At 47.6% G+C, this 17,202-nt stretch overlaps 1 protein-coding gene across 4 annotated transcripts in view; it reads right to left on the bottom strand.

The window, feature by feature from the left end:
* The window catches only part of Fhos (Formin homology 2 domain containing), a 272,129-nt gene that overhangs the window by 122,702 nt on the left and 132,225 nt on the right, over nt 1-17,202 (bottom strand). For all 4 annotated transcript variants that reach the window (XR_012830253.1, XM_075703296.1, XM_075703283.1 and 1 more), the window contains one exon: nt 1,339-1,460. Coding sequence is in view for 3 of the 4 variants with exons in the window: in XM_075703296.1 (XP_075559411.1) it covers nt 1,339-1,460 (122 nt within the window). In the remaining variant the exon portion in view is untranslated. The remainder of the gene's footprint in view (nt 1-1,338; nt 1,461-17,202) is intronic.

Genomic DNA, 17,202 nt, shown 5'->3' with positions numbered 1-17,202 from the left:
TGGTCATGCGTACTCTACGCCCACTGTTTGCTTGTGTAGCTTCGAAACATAGTCCACTAGCTAAATTTTCGAAAAATTGGGCCCAAGACATCAGAACAAGATATATATATATATATATATATATATATATATATATATATATATATATATATATATATATATATATACGAACTAAGCTACTAGTTTGCTAAGAAGGTTGTAACACTCGTCAACATAAAGTGGACAAGAACGCTGGCCTAGTTGGTAATTAGAACTGTGCGACATTGTTAATCAACCAACGCTAAATCCAGACGGGACGAAGGAAAATATAAGTGCATAGGACGAACGTTGCACCTGCATTCGTCCTGTGCACTTGTATCTTTGTACAATCAGTATCTAGCGCTGCTTATTCATGCTTGGCTCATATGGCCATTTACAGCGCCCTCAAAAACAAATGGCTTTCGCCTGCCCAGAACGCAGCAGCGCAAGAGCACTCTCGCTAGTGTAGAGAAAAGGCCAACTCAAGTGTCTTCCATGTTCTTCCTGATTAATTTTTTTTTTTCACATTTTTGTGAATACACACTGCTGATGCCTGATAAACTACACTTGTTCACTGTGAAGCGCAACAGAGAAAACATCGCAACTTGATCAAAAACAGACATGAAAACCCCTTTAAAGTCAGCAGTAGGGCAGTGAAGCTGGGGTAGGGACTTAAAAAAAAAATTTCTTTTCCATATGCACTATAGCTTGTCACCAGAGCGCTGACTCGCAGAGTATACGTCGTCTATACGTTTTTTTTTTTTTACTCTCTCTTTGCCTTTTGTGCAGCATATGTTTGTATCACGGCGCAATGTTTGTACGCACTCACGTGCCGCTGCGATCTCCCGCGAGATACCACGTCCCCGCACTTATCGGTGCGACAGGTATGCATATCAAACAGATTCATCGCCGCGGCACTTCGTTCGACATATGCCATCGCCAGGCACTTGTATGTCTCTCTCCTCCGAGACTTCCTAGAGCCGCGGTACGCGCACAGTGAATCTCGGTACCTGCCACTGATCTATTCTAGCTACTTTTTCGCATAGCGCGGGATAAATGTAGGGCCAGCTACCAATGGAGCCCTTCGCCTCCGATCGCCACAGCTCCACTTTAACCCAGCAGCTTTTCCCGGTATACACAACGCTCAGTGCAGCGAACAGCTAGACGAATTCAAGCGGCCTCGCGGCATATATGTTGCCCTGGCCTCAGATCCAACTTGTCGCACATATGAAGGTATATACTATAAGAGCGCGTGCATAGGCATGTGCGATTGGGGCGCCGCAACCGCAAGAGCATGCGCGAACAAAGCAGCCGACTCACTTGTCCTGGAATCCTTCGAAGTCGTCGCCCTGCTCGTCGATTGTCGACTCGAGGTCCAGGTAGCTGCCATAGTCGTTGTCGGTCGCATTGATCTTGTACAGTTGCAGCGTGCAGTCGTCCAACTGCGCCAAAAGTGGAAGCAAAATAGGGGGCGGTCGTGAAAATCGAACCTAGGCACGCCAGCTATACGGGGACAAAACGGGGCATATATCAACAAGTAGGCGTTGTGGTGGGCAAAAGCCCAGCCGTTCACTGGCCTCACCTCGACTTCCATCCTCAAGCTTCAGTAAGAGCATGCTTACAAACAAGTTTAAACGATAGGCTGACAAACAGCAGTAAGTTTTGTACTTGAGAATCCGTAGCTCGTGATCTCCTGTCGCAGGAACTTACAAGCTAGTGTTCTTATGTTACGCAAACCTGCAGTTTTTAATTGTTATGACCGGTTAAATGACGGTTTGATGCAGTGCCAGCACTTTACTTAAAGTCAGCAGGAGCAAGAGTGTTGGCTGCTGCAGGCCTTGCAAAAGCTGCCGTCATCTTACTCCACACGTGGGCCACTAATCAAGTGCGGTATTGCGTGAAGCCCGTCACAATACATATGGTAACACAAGGCATGTGGCAACAAAAGTAAAGACGGATTTACACAGGCGCGCAACAGGCTGCGCGCCACCCATTCCACGGCTCACTATTCACACTCCAGCTCTGTATCACGGAGAAATTAGACGAGCTGGGTAGCAGCCGAAACAGCCCTCTTCTAAATGTCCAGCGTCGTTGCTGGAACAAAATGTCACTTGTTTGTTCGTGTGAGGCCATTTCGCGCTCCGGGCTATCTATTAACACTTTTCGTTCTTTATCAAATTCAGGACACTCTCAAAAATAATGGTTGACGTCACCAAGCGCTTCGAAGTGCATACACGACGCGCATACACGAAGTGCAAACGCCTGTCCTGTCTAGCATCGCCACGTAGTAGTTTTCGCTGGCCTTGTGCGGATGCGATATAAAGCAGGGTAGCTTCACTTCTGCAAGTCTTCTAGTCAGACTAGGTTGGTGCGGTGGAGTCCACAGGCCAGTCTTCTCTATGTTGTATATGAGAGGACACTGGTCCTGTTTCGCAATAGTTTATGACACAAGCAAACTACTGCAGGTTTGAGAGTCTGGTTTCGACGCGTACTCATGTCGGTGTGAGCAGTATGCCTGATATTGCGCTGCACCAGATTTGGTGCTACATATATATATATATATATATATATATATATATATATATATATATATATATATATATATATATATATATATATGAGAAGACAGTAAACCAAGGAATTTATCCGGCCGGCGCCCTGCTCCCTTTTATGTCTGGCAGATCGCATAAGAACAAAGGCCCATATCCTTCGAACGCCCGCAACAGACAAGTACATGATGGTACACGCCTTCAGGCAGACCAAGGGCCTGCTCAAGGTAGCAGTTGTATTATTATGAACCAAGCGTGGGAAACTCAACAGAGAATAATGGAACCTTAGCCCCTCCACCCCGAAAAATATCCTGGCTAGGCACCTGTGGACAAGACATTGTCAACGTCGAGCGCCTCAAACTGTACTATGATCCTCATATAGTGAGGAGCTGTTAGGTCGCCGGATGGCTCCCTTTTCGTTCCCGGGGGTCAATGTAGAGAAGAAGAGGGTCGCTATAGTGGGCCATCCTCTCCAGCGCTGGTGACTAATAAAACCTGTACTATATATATATATATATATATATATATATATATATATATATATATATATATATATATATATATATATATATATATATATCTGCCGGACGACGCGTCGGAAACGATGGCTGCGAAACCTGTTGTTTCGAAACTTGGTGGCAACTTGGCTGTAAATGTGTTACATGGTTTGTTGGTGCGATTAGTCGTAAGGCGAATCGAATTACTTTTACAAACCTGAATTCCGCGCTTAAGAGGAAGCCTTAGCTCGGCCGCTCCTACCTAAACACATGGCAGCCGAGAAATCGTTTTCCTCGGCAGCTACCGCGTCGACCTTGATTAGGTTTGTTGCATATAAAGGAAAAAGTTAAAATCGAGTGACTGTGGAAAGCAAATTCTTTGTCCAGGCCGCTAATTTCTTAAATAAATAATCTGGAAAACAGCAATATTTTGACAACTCAGCTATCAGATTTACACTTCTTTAACTCTGCGATGAGAATGTTACCACAAATGTGTAAACAGCACTTAATAACATATGTAAAGCGGACAAAATTAACGTATTATGCACAGCTCTGGAGTATGCAAGACCCTGCTGCAGGACCCTCGTAAACATTGTAACAATTTAAGGTAAGCTGTAAATTCATATATAAAATTTGTCCGTTTGAGATGTTCTAACGGATGCAGTTTACAGAAGTGCGATATCTGTTTTTCGTGCAGAGTTACGGATTTGTATTTTTTGTTTAACTTACCTATTTTCGACAAATGTGTGAAAGGTGGTGTGAAATGATTTTTTTTGCCCTTTTCCGCACAAACAATCATTGCTGAACAACGACGACACCCTAGAGGTAATAAATATATGAACAGATGCACTGCAACGCCGCAAACAAGATCAGTCAATCAATCACCAATCACCCTGTAAACAGACATATGACAAAGACGGCTTGAATTGCGGGGTGTGGGTGCTAGCGCATGCTACATGGAGTTCACGCAAAGCGCTACGTCGCAGAAGGCAAACATTAAGAAACCGAACATCGTCCTGCAATTAAAAACAATAGCTCGCGGCAGAATACTGCGCAAGCACGGAGCTCTTCCCGTAAGCTTTTAAGAACGCGGCCCCTCGCTTATACATACATTCCGGCAGTGCAGCAAGTACCGCTACGCCTTCTGTTTCACGGCCGCGAATGCAATGAACGAGGAGGGCACCGTAAACGCAACGACGGGCCTCCTATAATGAGAACGCGACGGCGGCGGCGCGAACAAGTGCACTTGTGCCGCCGCGTGCGCGAGGTCGGCGCTGAAGCGCCGGCCACGTGCACACCGGCGGCTCCAGCCTTGCGCGGACACTCGAGACCGTGCGACCAGCTCGCCTTCAGTCAACACGCAGCGGGCACACAAAGCCCGAGCAGCAGCCGTTCACGAATGAGGCGAGCACGCAACGCACGCCGCGGTGATCGAAGCAGCGGGCGACTCGCGCACTCAGCCATTTTCCGGTCGACTGAGCCTGCGATGCTCCACACGACAGAAAGTGTGTGTGTTTATAAAGAGATGGGGGGGGGGGGGGAGGTACAAAGAAGCCTGCCCGAGAGCTACCAGAGCGCCACAGCCGTCCCGAGTAAGCGCAGGTTCCGAGAAAAGCAAAAAGAAAAGCAAAAAAAAAAGGAAACGAAAGACCCTTGCACACAAGGCTTATACATCGGCAGGCCGTCGAACGCTGCCCGACGCTGTTTCATAACCGAGAAAACACCGACAGAAGGAAGCGTGTCTCGCATGGTCACCGATGTGTGGCGACGACCTTTTTACAAGGCGGGCCAGTCGCCGCCGAACCTGACCTCGGGTCATGGGAATGCAACCAGACGAAAGCGTGACTGCAGGCGGTGCCTAATACCGTAAAATGGCAGAGCAAACTCCCAGCACGAAACAAAGCGTCCGTCTATGCTCTTTAATATCTCCCGACAACTCTCCGAGCCGCAAGCGTGAGTTGCGATAGCAAGTCGCATATCAGCTGTAATGGCCGATACACCACACGTGAGCGCCTGCTTTCTTACTTTTTTCTCCCTGGGCCAGCCGTTGATTAAGAAATACTAGTAGATAATATACACCGAACTACAGCAACAAAAGATTACCTTAGAAAGGGTGACAAGGAACGGATAATGCATTACCCGAATTCATTAAGGGGAACTACAAAGCGCCATATTGGTGCGGCACATCACTACCTGGTAATATTGTACTCAATATTCGAACAAGGCGCCCCCCTCCCCCCCCCACCCACATGTAGCCTCAGTCTAAAAAATCGCGCGCATGCACAAACCAAATATTCATTTCAAGAATTCAGGCAATATGAATGAGACATCATTCATAACAGCCGTACTGAAGTAAACGATGCCTTATGCGCGTTGAGTGTATTTCTATTTTGAGACAGAGGCTCATTTTAAACATACAAGGTGATCATTTTAAAGTTTACGGAATTTTTAGAAATAGCCCGTTGCAGATAACATAATTCCGGTCATTGAGCTGGATTATGCAGAGAGGCGCACATTACTTGCGCGAGAATTCGAAACACCCATTAAACTAATTAACGAACATTCACCACTTATCTTCCGAGTTAATTAACTTACGGCAGATATTGCAGTTTACGAATTGTAGCTGGTGAGTTACCAAGGCGTATCCACTTGGCATGAATTTCCACAATGACACCATCAGTTTGGAGATATATGCGCCATTAAACTCGCCGCAAAAATACACTGTTGTTCAACTTACTTTTTCTAACAAAACGTTCTTTTATGCATTCAAGCACAAAAGTAGCTGGAACGCCCATGTATTTCCTCCCACACTTAGGGACATAATATCTCGAAACTGGCGTCATCCTGGAAATTCATTTCAAGTGGATACGTCCTGTAAGCTTAACGGCTACAAATTGCAATATGGTCCGTAAAGTAATTATTTAAGAAGTTCATTAATGAATTTTCGTTAATTAGTTGAATATATTTTCGATTTCTCGTGCTAGTAATGTCCGGCTCTTCGAATAATCCAGCTCTAGGGCAAGAATTATGCTGCCTGTCACAGACAATTGTTAAAAATTCCATGAAACTTAAGTATGAACACCCGTTATATGCAGTTCACTATTCGACGCAATCTAAACAGTGAGGAAGCAACAAGCGCGCTGAACGTTGAGCAGATTAACATGATGTAGAATAAGTCACTCGAGCGCATCATTTAGACTCCTCTGACTATGGGAAAGGTAGACGCTGTGATGCCGACACCGCTTTTCGGGCGCATATAAGCATAGAGCGGGAGGGGGGTACATGCCACTTTAGCGCTTTATTGACCGAAATTGTGCCCTTGTTACCGTGACCGCTTGTCTCGTCCGAACAGTTTCCTTCTGAATCCTTTGAATTAATGAGCTAACCTAATAATTTCCACGAAGTCGTACGGGCGTGCCGTTTGGCAGCAGCCTCCTGATGGTTCCCTTCCCTTAGATTTGCTTTAGTTCCTCTTGTGTGTGTACGGATGTGTGTTCATGGTTCTTTTAATTCGAATAATTTGCCGCAAGGTCATCAAGCGGAAAAAAATCTAAGAAAAGCGTTGGACATTTTATCAAGGACTCTTAGATTTCTTTTTCTCACAGTGAGCTCACTACGTCACAAATATTGGGCATTGGTTATACATGCGTCGCTGGCACAAATGTCCCAGCTCAGACGCAAACGACCAAGCTACTTGCGCATAAGTGCAGTTCTCGAAGCGTATACCGGCCTGAGCGACCGTTTAGTTATAGTCCTGCGCATTCTCCTGCGTGCACGCTGTGTTCACTCTCTCCCTATTTTAGTCTTTCTATTCCCCTTTCCCATACCCCCCTGCGTATGGCAGCAAACTGGACGCTCGTCTGGTTGACCTCCCACCGTTTTTACAGAACAGACGTTCGTGAAGAGCCTGGGACTGTAGCCTTGTGCGTTTGCGATGTGAAAGCCACCCAAAGCGCTGCCATACGCTTGAGCTCCACCAGCTTATGTGGACGCCTGTGACTGACAGAACAATGAACGTTTGTACATGTGTGTGCGTGCAAATCCTGTGAAGTCTCCTTCTCTCCTTCTCATCTTTAAGACACCTTTCCCCCTTTACCAGTGAAAGGTAGACAACCGGGCTCCGCCTGCTCAACCTCTATGCCTTTCCCTTATCACTCTCTCTCTGTCTCTCACTCACTAAGAAAAGCATGCAGCTGACGTCGTGCAGGAATTGTATCAGTCTCTGTGAGAACTGGTCACCCGACAAATGTAGTCATCCAGTGCATACGGCATCTTAGTATCTTGAGCATGATGGTACGTGTTTCGAGGCACAGCCAAAGCAGATGTCGCTCATATATGCCGTAACCACAAGAGCCAGATTGTGGAGTCAGTGGGTTTGTTGGCGAATTGACAGCAGCTTAGTTCTTAGATCTTTGATTGCACAAAGCGAATCAGTGTACATCTGCACAACCGTGCAGTTGGGTAAAGTGCTGATAGAGTTGACGGCATCATGTATCCATTGTAGCTGAAGTACCGAAGAGTCAGGCGCTTTTGTCTAGTGAGTGCGAGAGATCGAATTGCGGTATGACATGGACACACGAAGGTGACTCATCCTTTTTGCGAAAGAGCCGCTGCATCCGTGTATACGACAAATTGACTCGCGGGGACAGTAGTCTCACTAGCCTTGTAGTTGAATTTGTGGTGCTGGGTGTAAAGAACCACGGAAAAAGATCACCTTGCACCGTGGTCTGCGCGGGCCGTCCATGAGACTTCGATGTCGCTACCGCAGTATTGTGACTTTAATAATCTCGCTTGTTCAATCTGAGTTAGCATCTCTGATATGGTATCGACCTGAGCATGCCATTGCAAAACTGGAATCGGCATGACCCAAAGGAGATCTGTGACCTGTCTCATGCCGTCGCTTGTAACACCTAGTCTGGCCCACTGCCGTGCGTGGGCCCGTCTGTGCAATTGCGCTTCATAGACAATGCGCGGCGAAAGAACTGAGCCCACAAGGCACCCAGATACCTCAGTACGCGCACCGCCTCGCCTCGGCGTAATGCAATCTTTAGGTGAATACTTATACTGCCTAATTCCCAGTAAAGGTCACTGATTTAAAAGATCTCGCTGTCGGGACCGCAGCTTCACGCGCATGCTGCTGGTGCAGACGTGCGTGGAGGCCTGACAGCAGCGCCCCGAAGACACACGACGCGATGCCCGAGATCAGGAATTCCGATTTCTCAGAACACAGGAACTCGAATGACGCGTGCGAAGAGGCGGAATCTTCTTCCAGATTCTGCAGATGCCACGGAAGCGGAACGAAGGGGAAGGGGCAGTAAGGGAGAGGAGAGAGAGAGTCGGAATGGGGCAGGCTAGACGGTGTTGGGCAGGCTGACCGACGCACAGCAGCGAGAGGGATACACACGACATCCGGGGCGCTCGTCGCCGCGCGTGAATGCGGCGCACGGAGATGAATCGGAAGCGCTTCTATCGGGATCCGGTTTGACGCGTCGCCATGGAGGCTCCCGGACGCCGCGACGGTCGGGCCGCCCCTAGACAGGAGGCGCGCGGCAATCCGCTGGAGGGGGCCCACGCAGTGTCGCGCAACAGTTCTTCCCGCCGACCGTCAAGCCGGACAGAGAAGGAAACGAAGCTTTCCTTCCACATTTAATTTTGCAAAGAGAAACGAAAGGTATATCGCAAGCGCAAATGTCCGAGCATGGATACGCGCCACGAAATAGCCACAAGACAACCTGCATTGCGTGGTGGCTAGATGGCAGCATGCAAGCATAGACAGGTCTCAGTGGGTCTCATTTGAGAGGGAGAGACGGGGCTTCGACATTGGCGCGTGTGGCTGCCCTTTCGTACACCCGCGAACATGCGCAGACAGCTTGACACATGCAGGTCGGTGAACGGTGGATAAGAGGAAAGGGCCTAAACAATACACAGCTGACACAGCTGTTTCTGCGGACGTTCAAACGGCACAAATCTCGGCGCGGAAGCGGCAAGCAGTCAATTCATGTTCACTGTGGAGTTGGCCAAGACCGCAGGCGGACGCCATTCCTCAGCGCACACGTTCCGCGTCGTCGCGATACGCGTCTGGAGCGTCGGCGCCGCTTTTGAAGCAGAACGTGGAAGCGAAGGGAGAGTTGTCCAAACCAGAGTCAGCCGCAGGAGGAGCGACCAAAGGGAAAGAGTAGCGACCGGAGAACCGGCTTCGGCACAGCGTCGGCCGGTGCGAGGCACACTCGCGGTCGGCCGCCGTTTGCTGGATCCTTTCTGCCCCACGGGCGTCGCTTGACTCGCGGGAGACGCCAGCAAGTGGACGACCTTGGCCTTGCGCGCCACCGGCCGCGGCAAGAGCGGCGGCCATAAACTGCGCTCGAGATACGCGGCTCTCCTCCTCCCCGCGGGCCCTGCAAATCGCTGAGACTACGTCCCCTGTTTCCACGCGCAATCTAACGGTACCGAGGGCCCCCGCTCAATAAGCACGTGCTACGCGACACTGTGACACAACAAGCGCCGCCGCGCGCGCAGCGGATGGCGAATGCTACAGTCTCGTATGCTGCATCCGCGCTTTCCGTGATTCTAGGTCACAGGTGGTCAGGCTGCTCACGAATGTTCTGCGTTGTCCAGGTGGTGGGAGCCGACGACCCCGCTTTCTTTCTTCGAAAACATGATTACTATCAGTTTCGCAGATATATACCCTCAACAACAAAGCAGGCGATATATAAGCAGGCAACAGATGCAACGGTCACCACATCAGCACGGCAAGTTTCAGGTTTTCAGAACCAAATCAACGTTAGTGATGCTGAAAGAAACTGCTGCTCAAAAGATGCAATATGCCGAATGCAGAAAGCTCGTCGACAGCCTCCTTGCGCGTCGCTGTAGGCACTCAGCTCACAATTTCAAGACACATTTTGTCATCGCCTCTCCCAAATGGTACTCTTAAAATTGTACACTCTTTACGGCGTATTTCTATCAACCGACAGTTACCTTCAACAACTTTGTGGCCATTTTATACATAAAAGGCTGGTGATAATGTCAGTTCCGGCGTTGACGGACTTATTAAGTGATTAATTGGGGGAAGTAATAACGTCCGGAAGCAACAATGATGAGAGATGTCATAGGGGTACCGTCCAGGCGACGCTAAGGCAAAAATGCCGTGGCGTCAACAGCGCCCTTCATACCGCCTTCATGGGTTTCGAGTAACATAAAATCCGAGCTCGGGCTAATGAATGCGTGAAGCTGCGCTATATGTGCTCGCCTGAGATTTCGCGCATGAGAGGCTTTGTGTCAGGCGATGCAAGTCGCAGGGCAACAAAGATGCTCTGAATACGTAAGCTGCGTGCGAGAAATTCAGTCATAGTTTCGCTGCTTTAGAGCACATCTGAAGTCACACGACGTCAACCTGCAACGAAATGTTGCGATTTGTGTCCATTCGATTTACGCGCAACAACACAGCGGCCAGAGCAACACAGAGTATTTTGTGAATACAGGCCCGCGTTTACAAAAATTTTCTTCTGCTTTGCTGTAAAACTGCTCGTAAGACTATAAAAGTCGGCCAATCGTGATGTTGAACATACTAATGCAGACGGCCGCCTGGCAGCCTAATGTCAAAGAGCGCTTTCCAACTAAAACCTTTGTGGATTCGGCCCACAGTCCTCAAGTAATGGCATTTAAGAATGAAGCGCTCGGCTGACCAAGCTAATAAAGGGACAAAATCAGCGGCTAGCGTTCGCACCGTGTTGGCACTGGCTGCCGTTAGACAATAGACTACAAACGTGCTTGCGGGGCAAATACAGAAATTCCCTACAGTGACCATCGCAAATCGTGCGACTGAGTATCTGGGTCTGTATTCGCAAAATGATTTTACGCAGTAATTGTTCGCAAAAGAAAAACTCAACCAATCCCGATGTTGGACACATTATTAGCGAAGGCGGCTGGCCAATGGCAAAGAGCACCTCCGAAAGAAAAGCGTTGTGAATATGGCCCCTGTTAGCGTGTGTGCTCCCCCGCAGAAATATTTCCAGCGGCCATATTCGCAACGCTTTTCGTTTAGGAAGTACTGTTTGCCATTGGCCAGCGGCCTTTGCTAATAATACGTACAACATAACGATTGGCTGACATCTGCTCTTACGGACAGATGTGGCGCAATTAACAATTTTGTTAATGATGTGGCGCAACAATTTTGCTAGTTTTTGTAACATTTCTATGAATATGGGACCCGTTACGTAAGTTCTGTCCACTATTGGCCTTCGCCGCGGTGAACGTCTCGTTTTCAAGCCATCTCTGTCATGAGATGTAGAACTACAAACGCTGGTACATGAGGAAACGTTCTTGATTTTTAAAAGTTTTGTTCATCTGAGCCTATAGAAGGCCCAGTCAAGCGTATAGCTATCAGAGAAAGCTACAGAACAGACAAAATTGCCACTAAACTAATGATAAGCGAAACAGCAGAATTAATAAAAAGCTTTTCGTTGCTAAGAACAGTTTGCCATTGGCAGGCCGCCTTCGCAAAAATAAGTAAAGATGCAATTCGGCCCAGTTTACTTATACAACGTTGCAGATAATTGCGCTGTTTCACACAAGACCAATACAGGAATTACTAGTGAACGAGACCGGCACACGCAGAGCGCGTTGTGTTTCCCCGTGCCGGAATGGAAGTTTTTGGAAGAATTGGAAGTTTTCTTGGTTTTGTGCGAAAGAGCGCGCTTATCAAAAACACTCCGAAATAATATGTCGAGCATTAAGATTTACTAGCACTTTCACTTCTAAAGAGTTCCAACGTAAAACTTTTTCTTTGTGTGCCATGGAAAGTGAACCTTGATCTTCACTATCACTAAATTTAGAGTGTGCTAGAATATGGTCGTTTTATTCTAGTACACTTTACTAAAAGATCTGAAAGTATAGCTTTCCGCACAATGAAACCAACAGTGTAGATGATTGTAGCAACACTCGTTGAAGTAATAACGATGGAAGCGGCGAAAACCAGCGAGTTCACCGTCGTCCTATCCCAAAACATGGCGGCTCGTGGCTTCAACAGGCTTACATCTACATTTCAGCTAAGCTTTGTAACTACGCTTTGTAAACAGCGGGGCAAATTTTTACATCGAACAGCTGTTACAGCTGCACCACGCGCCAAAGCTCTCCAGCCGTGTCGCGTCCGAAAGAAAATCATCGTTAAATTAAATTCTGGGGTTTTACGTGCCAAAACCACTTTCTGATTATGAGGCACGCCGTGGTGGAGAACTCCAGAAATTTCTACCACCTGGGGCTCTTTAACATGCGCCTAAATCTAAGTACCAGCGGTGTTTTATTTTCGCCTCCATAGAAATGAGGCCGCCGTGGCCGGGATTCGATCCCGCTACCTCGTGCTCAGCAGCCCAACACCATAGCCAGTGAGAAACCACGGCGGGCGAAGATCATCGTGCATGTCGCCATACGTCTAATAAAATTAAATGTAACAGTACGAAGAACAGAAGGAACAGAAGAACACTGTTATTGAACCTGAGAATTTTCCGCCTGAAATAAATTTACGCTCTAATTACCTACGCCGCGACAGCGTTCTTTCTTTCTTTATTTTTTCTTTTTTTTCCCCGATTTGCGAAGTTACGCGAAGCTAACGAAGCTGCACGTACGCTAGCAAAGAGATGCAACAAAGTCAACTGCCAGCCAAATTTAGGCGTAAGGTTAAAAATAAAAACCTATTTAAGACAGTGTTCAAAGAAGGAAAACGAATTGAAATAAACGCTAGTTGGAAGTTAAGCGGCCATCCTCTCGTTTGCGAACTTCTCGTCCTCGTCCGTAGCGCTCTTTTAAGCATATATGAACTGTCAAGATGAACCAAGTGTCCCAAATCAAGGTATTGCTGCTATTTCGGAGCATCGATAGAGCGCGCGTCTACCCTGCGCATGTGAATTATTCGCTTCACGAAGAGGCTCACCGTTGTTCGCGGTGGTTCAGAGTTCCTGTTAATCGTTCTTGCTCTCCGAAGACTACGTAAGCATGTAATGCCATAATGGAAAATAAGGTCCTGCGGCGAGGTTTTGCCTCTGGTTACACTAAGGAACCTAATTTTGAATGAGTTAATGCCGAAGTCCTTTTACAATGCTCGCTGTGAAACATGTAGAAGTAGAAAAAAAAAAAGAAAACACCCGTGTCACAAGAAATCCATAAAAACAATTCTGCAGTTTGTTTTTAAGAGAACAAAGACTCCTTCAAAAATTTCTGCGTCTTCATAGGAAGCGTATATGAAGTGTAAAAAAGGTTTTTTGCTCCCGGAGACACATACATTTCTCGTTTTTCTTTAACACGATTCAGGACATCAGACACGGACCGCCGTGGTGGTGTAGTGGCTTTGGTGTTTCGCTGCTAAGCCCGAGTGCGCGAGATCAAATGCCGGCCGCGGCAGCCGCACTTCGATGGGGGCGAAAGGTAGAAACACACGTGCAGTGGGTGCACGTTAAAAGCCTCCAGGTGGTCGAAATTAATGGGGATATACCCTGCTGCTGCGTGTCTCACAGTCATATCGTGGTTTTGGCACGTATCAGCCCAGAGTTTAATCTTTTTCCCCGTCAGCCATGGAAATACATACAACATCTCTATTAACGGCTTGCGACTTGTACTTAATCCAGTGAAAACCTGGCTTGGAGAAATAAAACAGCTTCTATTATTCCTTTTTCGAATTTGTGCCAAATATATCTATACACGCATTTTCCAAGAACAAAAAAAAAGAAGTCAAAAGGAAAAGGAAAATAGAAGAAAAAACTTAGAGAAGGTGCTGCATCACTTCGCCCACAAATACGTTCGTGACACCGGCCAAAGTACAGGAAACGCACTAGACTCTTAAACAAATGTACCCTCTTTGGGTCGTATCTTGCCACACAACGATAAACGTCATCTGTCTTGCGTTTCCTTCCTTGAAAACGCTGCGCTCGCTACTTTCCTGTCGAGAATGGTCTGTCATGCTGATAACGCGCATACCGTTCGTTACTTGGAAGTACCAGGCTTGCAGCGTTAAATAATGGAAATGCGGACAAGACAGATGACGATTATCCTTGTGTGACAAGATACGACCCAAAGGGTATAATTTTGCTTGAGAGTGTAGTAACTGCGAATAAACAACCACGCTATATTCAACACTACCCCCTTTGTCAAGCGGAAAGAACAAGTTATCACGCCGTGCCGATTACCAGTGCTATGGGCAACCAGCGCATGACGCTTCGCCTGTCAACAGCAGCGCCGTAACACGCAGCCTATAGCGAGCGGTGGACACAGTTATCAGTAGCACATACTGCGATTTCGTGTCAGCAAATTCGCCGATCATCTCGAGACACTTTTCACGGCTCCTCCCATGACAGGAAACCGACGAGCTAGGACGTAGTAGCGCATGTGCTCCAACAACGCGCATGGTATGGCTGGGCGCATCGGGCTAAGCAAACGTTGATACAGGCGCACGTCTGTTATCGTTAAATATGTTGCGCCATCTTCGTAGACTCCCTACGGGACGGTGACAGCAAATTTTAGTTGCGCACTTAAACTGTCGTAGCGCCTCCTGGCCAGCGCTGATTCCCCACAGATGAAGCGCGGCGATCTTGTGAAAGAGCTGAATTCGCCTGTGATACAAAACTTCGGCAAGCAGATAAAAGCATTACGCAGTACAGTGTTGTCCTTTGTTTTTTTCTGCAACAGTCTGCAATATTTTGTTTTAGCTGCCAAGCTTCTTTATGCGCTTCAAGATCTGCGCTGTTTGCGGAAAAGAATATTTAGCGCCACGACAGCACTGCAATTAAGAGTGCGAGCGCTAAAAGGAATGGCTCATGACGAAACCTTTGTGGTTCGCGCCACAGTGCACATGACCATAGAGTTTCATATAATTATTGATATAGAGGGAGCTATGGCGCTCGTGTCCCGTCATCGTTCCCATCATTCCCATGATGGATGAACGATCGCAGTGCCCGAGTTCCCTCTAGTTAATTATTGTATGAAACTCTATGCACATGACAGTCTTAAATACCAGCAACGAAGTGAAAAAAGCGAAAAGAAGGAAATGCCGTGTTGCCGTGGAAAAATGTTGCCGTGGAAAGATGTTGCCGTGGAAAGATGTTGCCATGGAAAGTAGTCCGGGGGTCCAGACTCGCAACCTTCTTGCCGGCTTAGAAGGTGTCGAACGTTATCACCAATTCGCCAGTACTGCACCCTGCGGCACCGTAGCTGCTGAAAGTTGCGCAGACCTCCCTGACTTCATATATATAACAAGGCTGTCCACTCGTGTACGGAGAACGCGTCACTATAGCACTTACGCCGTTTCGACTATACTTTTTGGAAGAAAGTGGCATGTATGACGAGTAACACAAATATAAATTAAGAAAGGATTATTCCGCAGGCCTTAATTCATTCCAAATTGCAAGCTGTTATGAGCGCTTCTTTATTACTATAGCGTTGTTTTGAAGTAATAAGTAATGAAAGCTGAATTCTTAAATTATGTAGAACTGTTCAATTCAAAGTCACATTGTATTCTTCATAAGTCGCTCTTAAGCACAAAAGCCTGACATAGCTAAGTTTGCACGCGTCTGGACGAAAAAAAAAAAAAGACGATGAGGCGCGCGATGTCGGCCGCAAGAAAATGGCCCCATGGCATCTGTGACGTGCTGCAGGGCGTAAAAAATTTATGTCCTCCAGTCATCTCTAGTGCGTCGCATCCGTGTATTTGCACGTTAGCAAAAGATTGCGTTTTACTGCAGAAGCCACATCTGCTTGCTCATCGCGGCCGCTAGATGCGTTACCTGTTGATGTCTAGAATTTTTCGGGTTTAATTCGGAAAGGTTTTCGTTCCTAAGTGCTGTTTGCCATCGGATAGTTTTTCGATAATCTCACGATATGTCCGACATCAAGATTGGCTTTGGCTGGCATTCGGTCTTACGAACATTTGTAACGTAAGCACTTTTTTGTGAATAGTGGCATTGGTCATGATTTACGAGGAGTGGATAAACTCGTTGCGATAGGTGTACGCGTATAACCAGTGTGCGTGCGTGCGTGCGTGCGCGCGCGCGCGCGTGTGTGTGTGTGTGTGTGTGTGTGTGTGTGTGTGTGTGTGTGTGTGTGTGTGTGTGTGTGTGTGTGTGTGTGTGTGTGTGTGTGTGTGTGTGTGTGTGTGTGTGTGTGTGTGTGTGTGTGTGTGTGTGTGTGTGTGTGTGTGTGTGTGTGTGTGTGTGTGTGTGTGTGTGTGTGTGTGTGTGCGTGCACGTGCGTGCGTGCGTGCGTGTGCGTGCGCGCACGCGTGTGTCTTGCAGCAAGAAAAAGAAAGATAAGAAATCATATTGTTTGTCAAACCTCCCTTGAGGTGCTTCTTCAGATACGGGAAATTAAAAAAAGAAGGTCCCAGGGGGCCAGATCAGGACTACAGAAAGGCTGGTCAAACTCTTGAATCACACTCCCGGAGCAACGCGAAATTTGCGAACCGGCGCGCTGTCGTGCAAGAGATGAACGACCTTTCTCACCTACCCTAGTCGTTTCTTCACGATGGCCGCAAACAGTTTTCGGAGAAACTTGGAATAAAATTTTCCTATTACCGTCCTGCTGTCGTCCAGGAAATCAATCAGCAGGATCGCGGGATCTTTGCCGTACCAGGAAATGGTCGCCATCATTTTTTCCCCGAGCGCTGGATCTTGAATATTTTTGCGAGGGGAGGCGGGAGGGGACACGGAATGCCTGCGCTGCATAGACTGCTTCTTTGTTTCTGGGTCCCACTAGTAAAGTTACATCCCATCCCCAGTCACAAGAGAGGCGGGAAAATCTTTCAGACTCGAATGAAGGCCCAAAACGCTCCCTTGATGAATGCAAACGGTGGTTAGTCTTGATAGCGAGGTTTCGTGGCACCCACCGTGCCGAGACCTAAGGCATGGCCAAAACGTCATGAATCTCTGTGCACGCCTACTGCCATAAGAAATCTTCATGCTAAGCTTTTACAGTATCTCCACTTGATAGCGCATACTGTCGGCCTTCCCGCGTGACATCAGGTTTCAAAGCGCGCAGTCCTTATATTAGGTGGACGCCGGACACTGCAGCCACCGAACCGCTTAATCCTACCAAACAAGTGAGTAACAAAGGCCTTACAATGTCGCTAGCCGCTGCGTCATTACGGTGATCTTCCACGT

The sequence above is a fragment of the Dermacentor variabilis genome, chromosome 1 (assembly GCF_050947875.1).
Source record: "Dermacentor variabilis isolate Ectoservices chromosome 1, ASM5094787v1, whole genome shotgun sequence".
NCBI lineage: Eukaryota > Metazoa > Arthropoda > Arachnida > Ixodida > Ixodidae > Dermacentor > Dermacentor variabilis.
The sequence above is the reverse complement of the archived record's forward strand: the minus strand, read 5'-3'. Positions and strand labels throughout refer to the sequence as shown.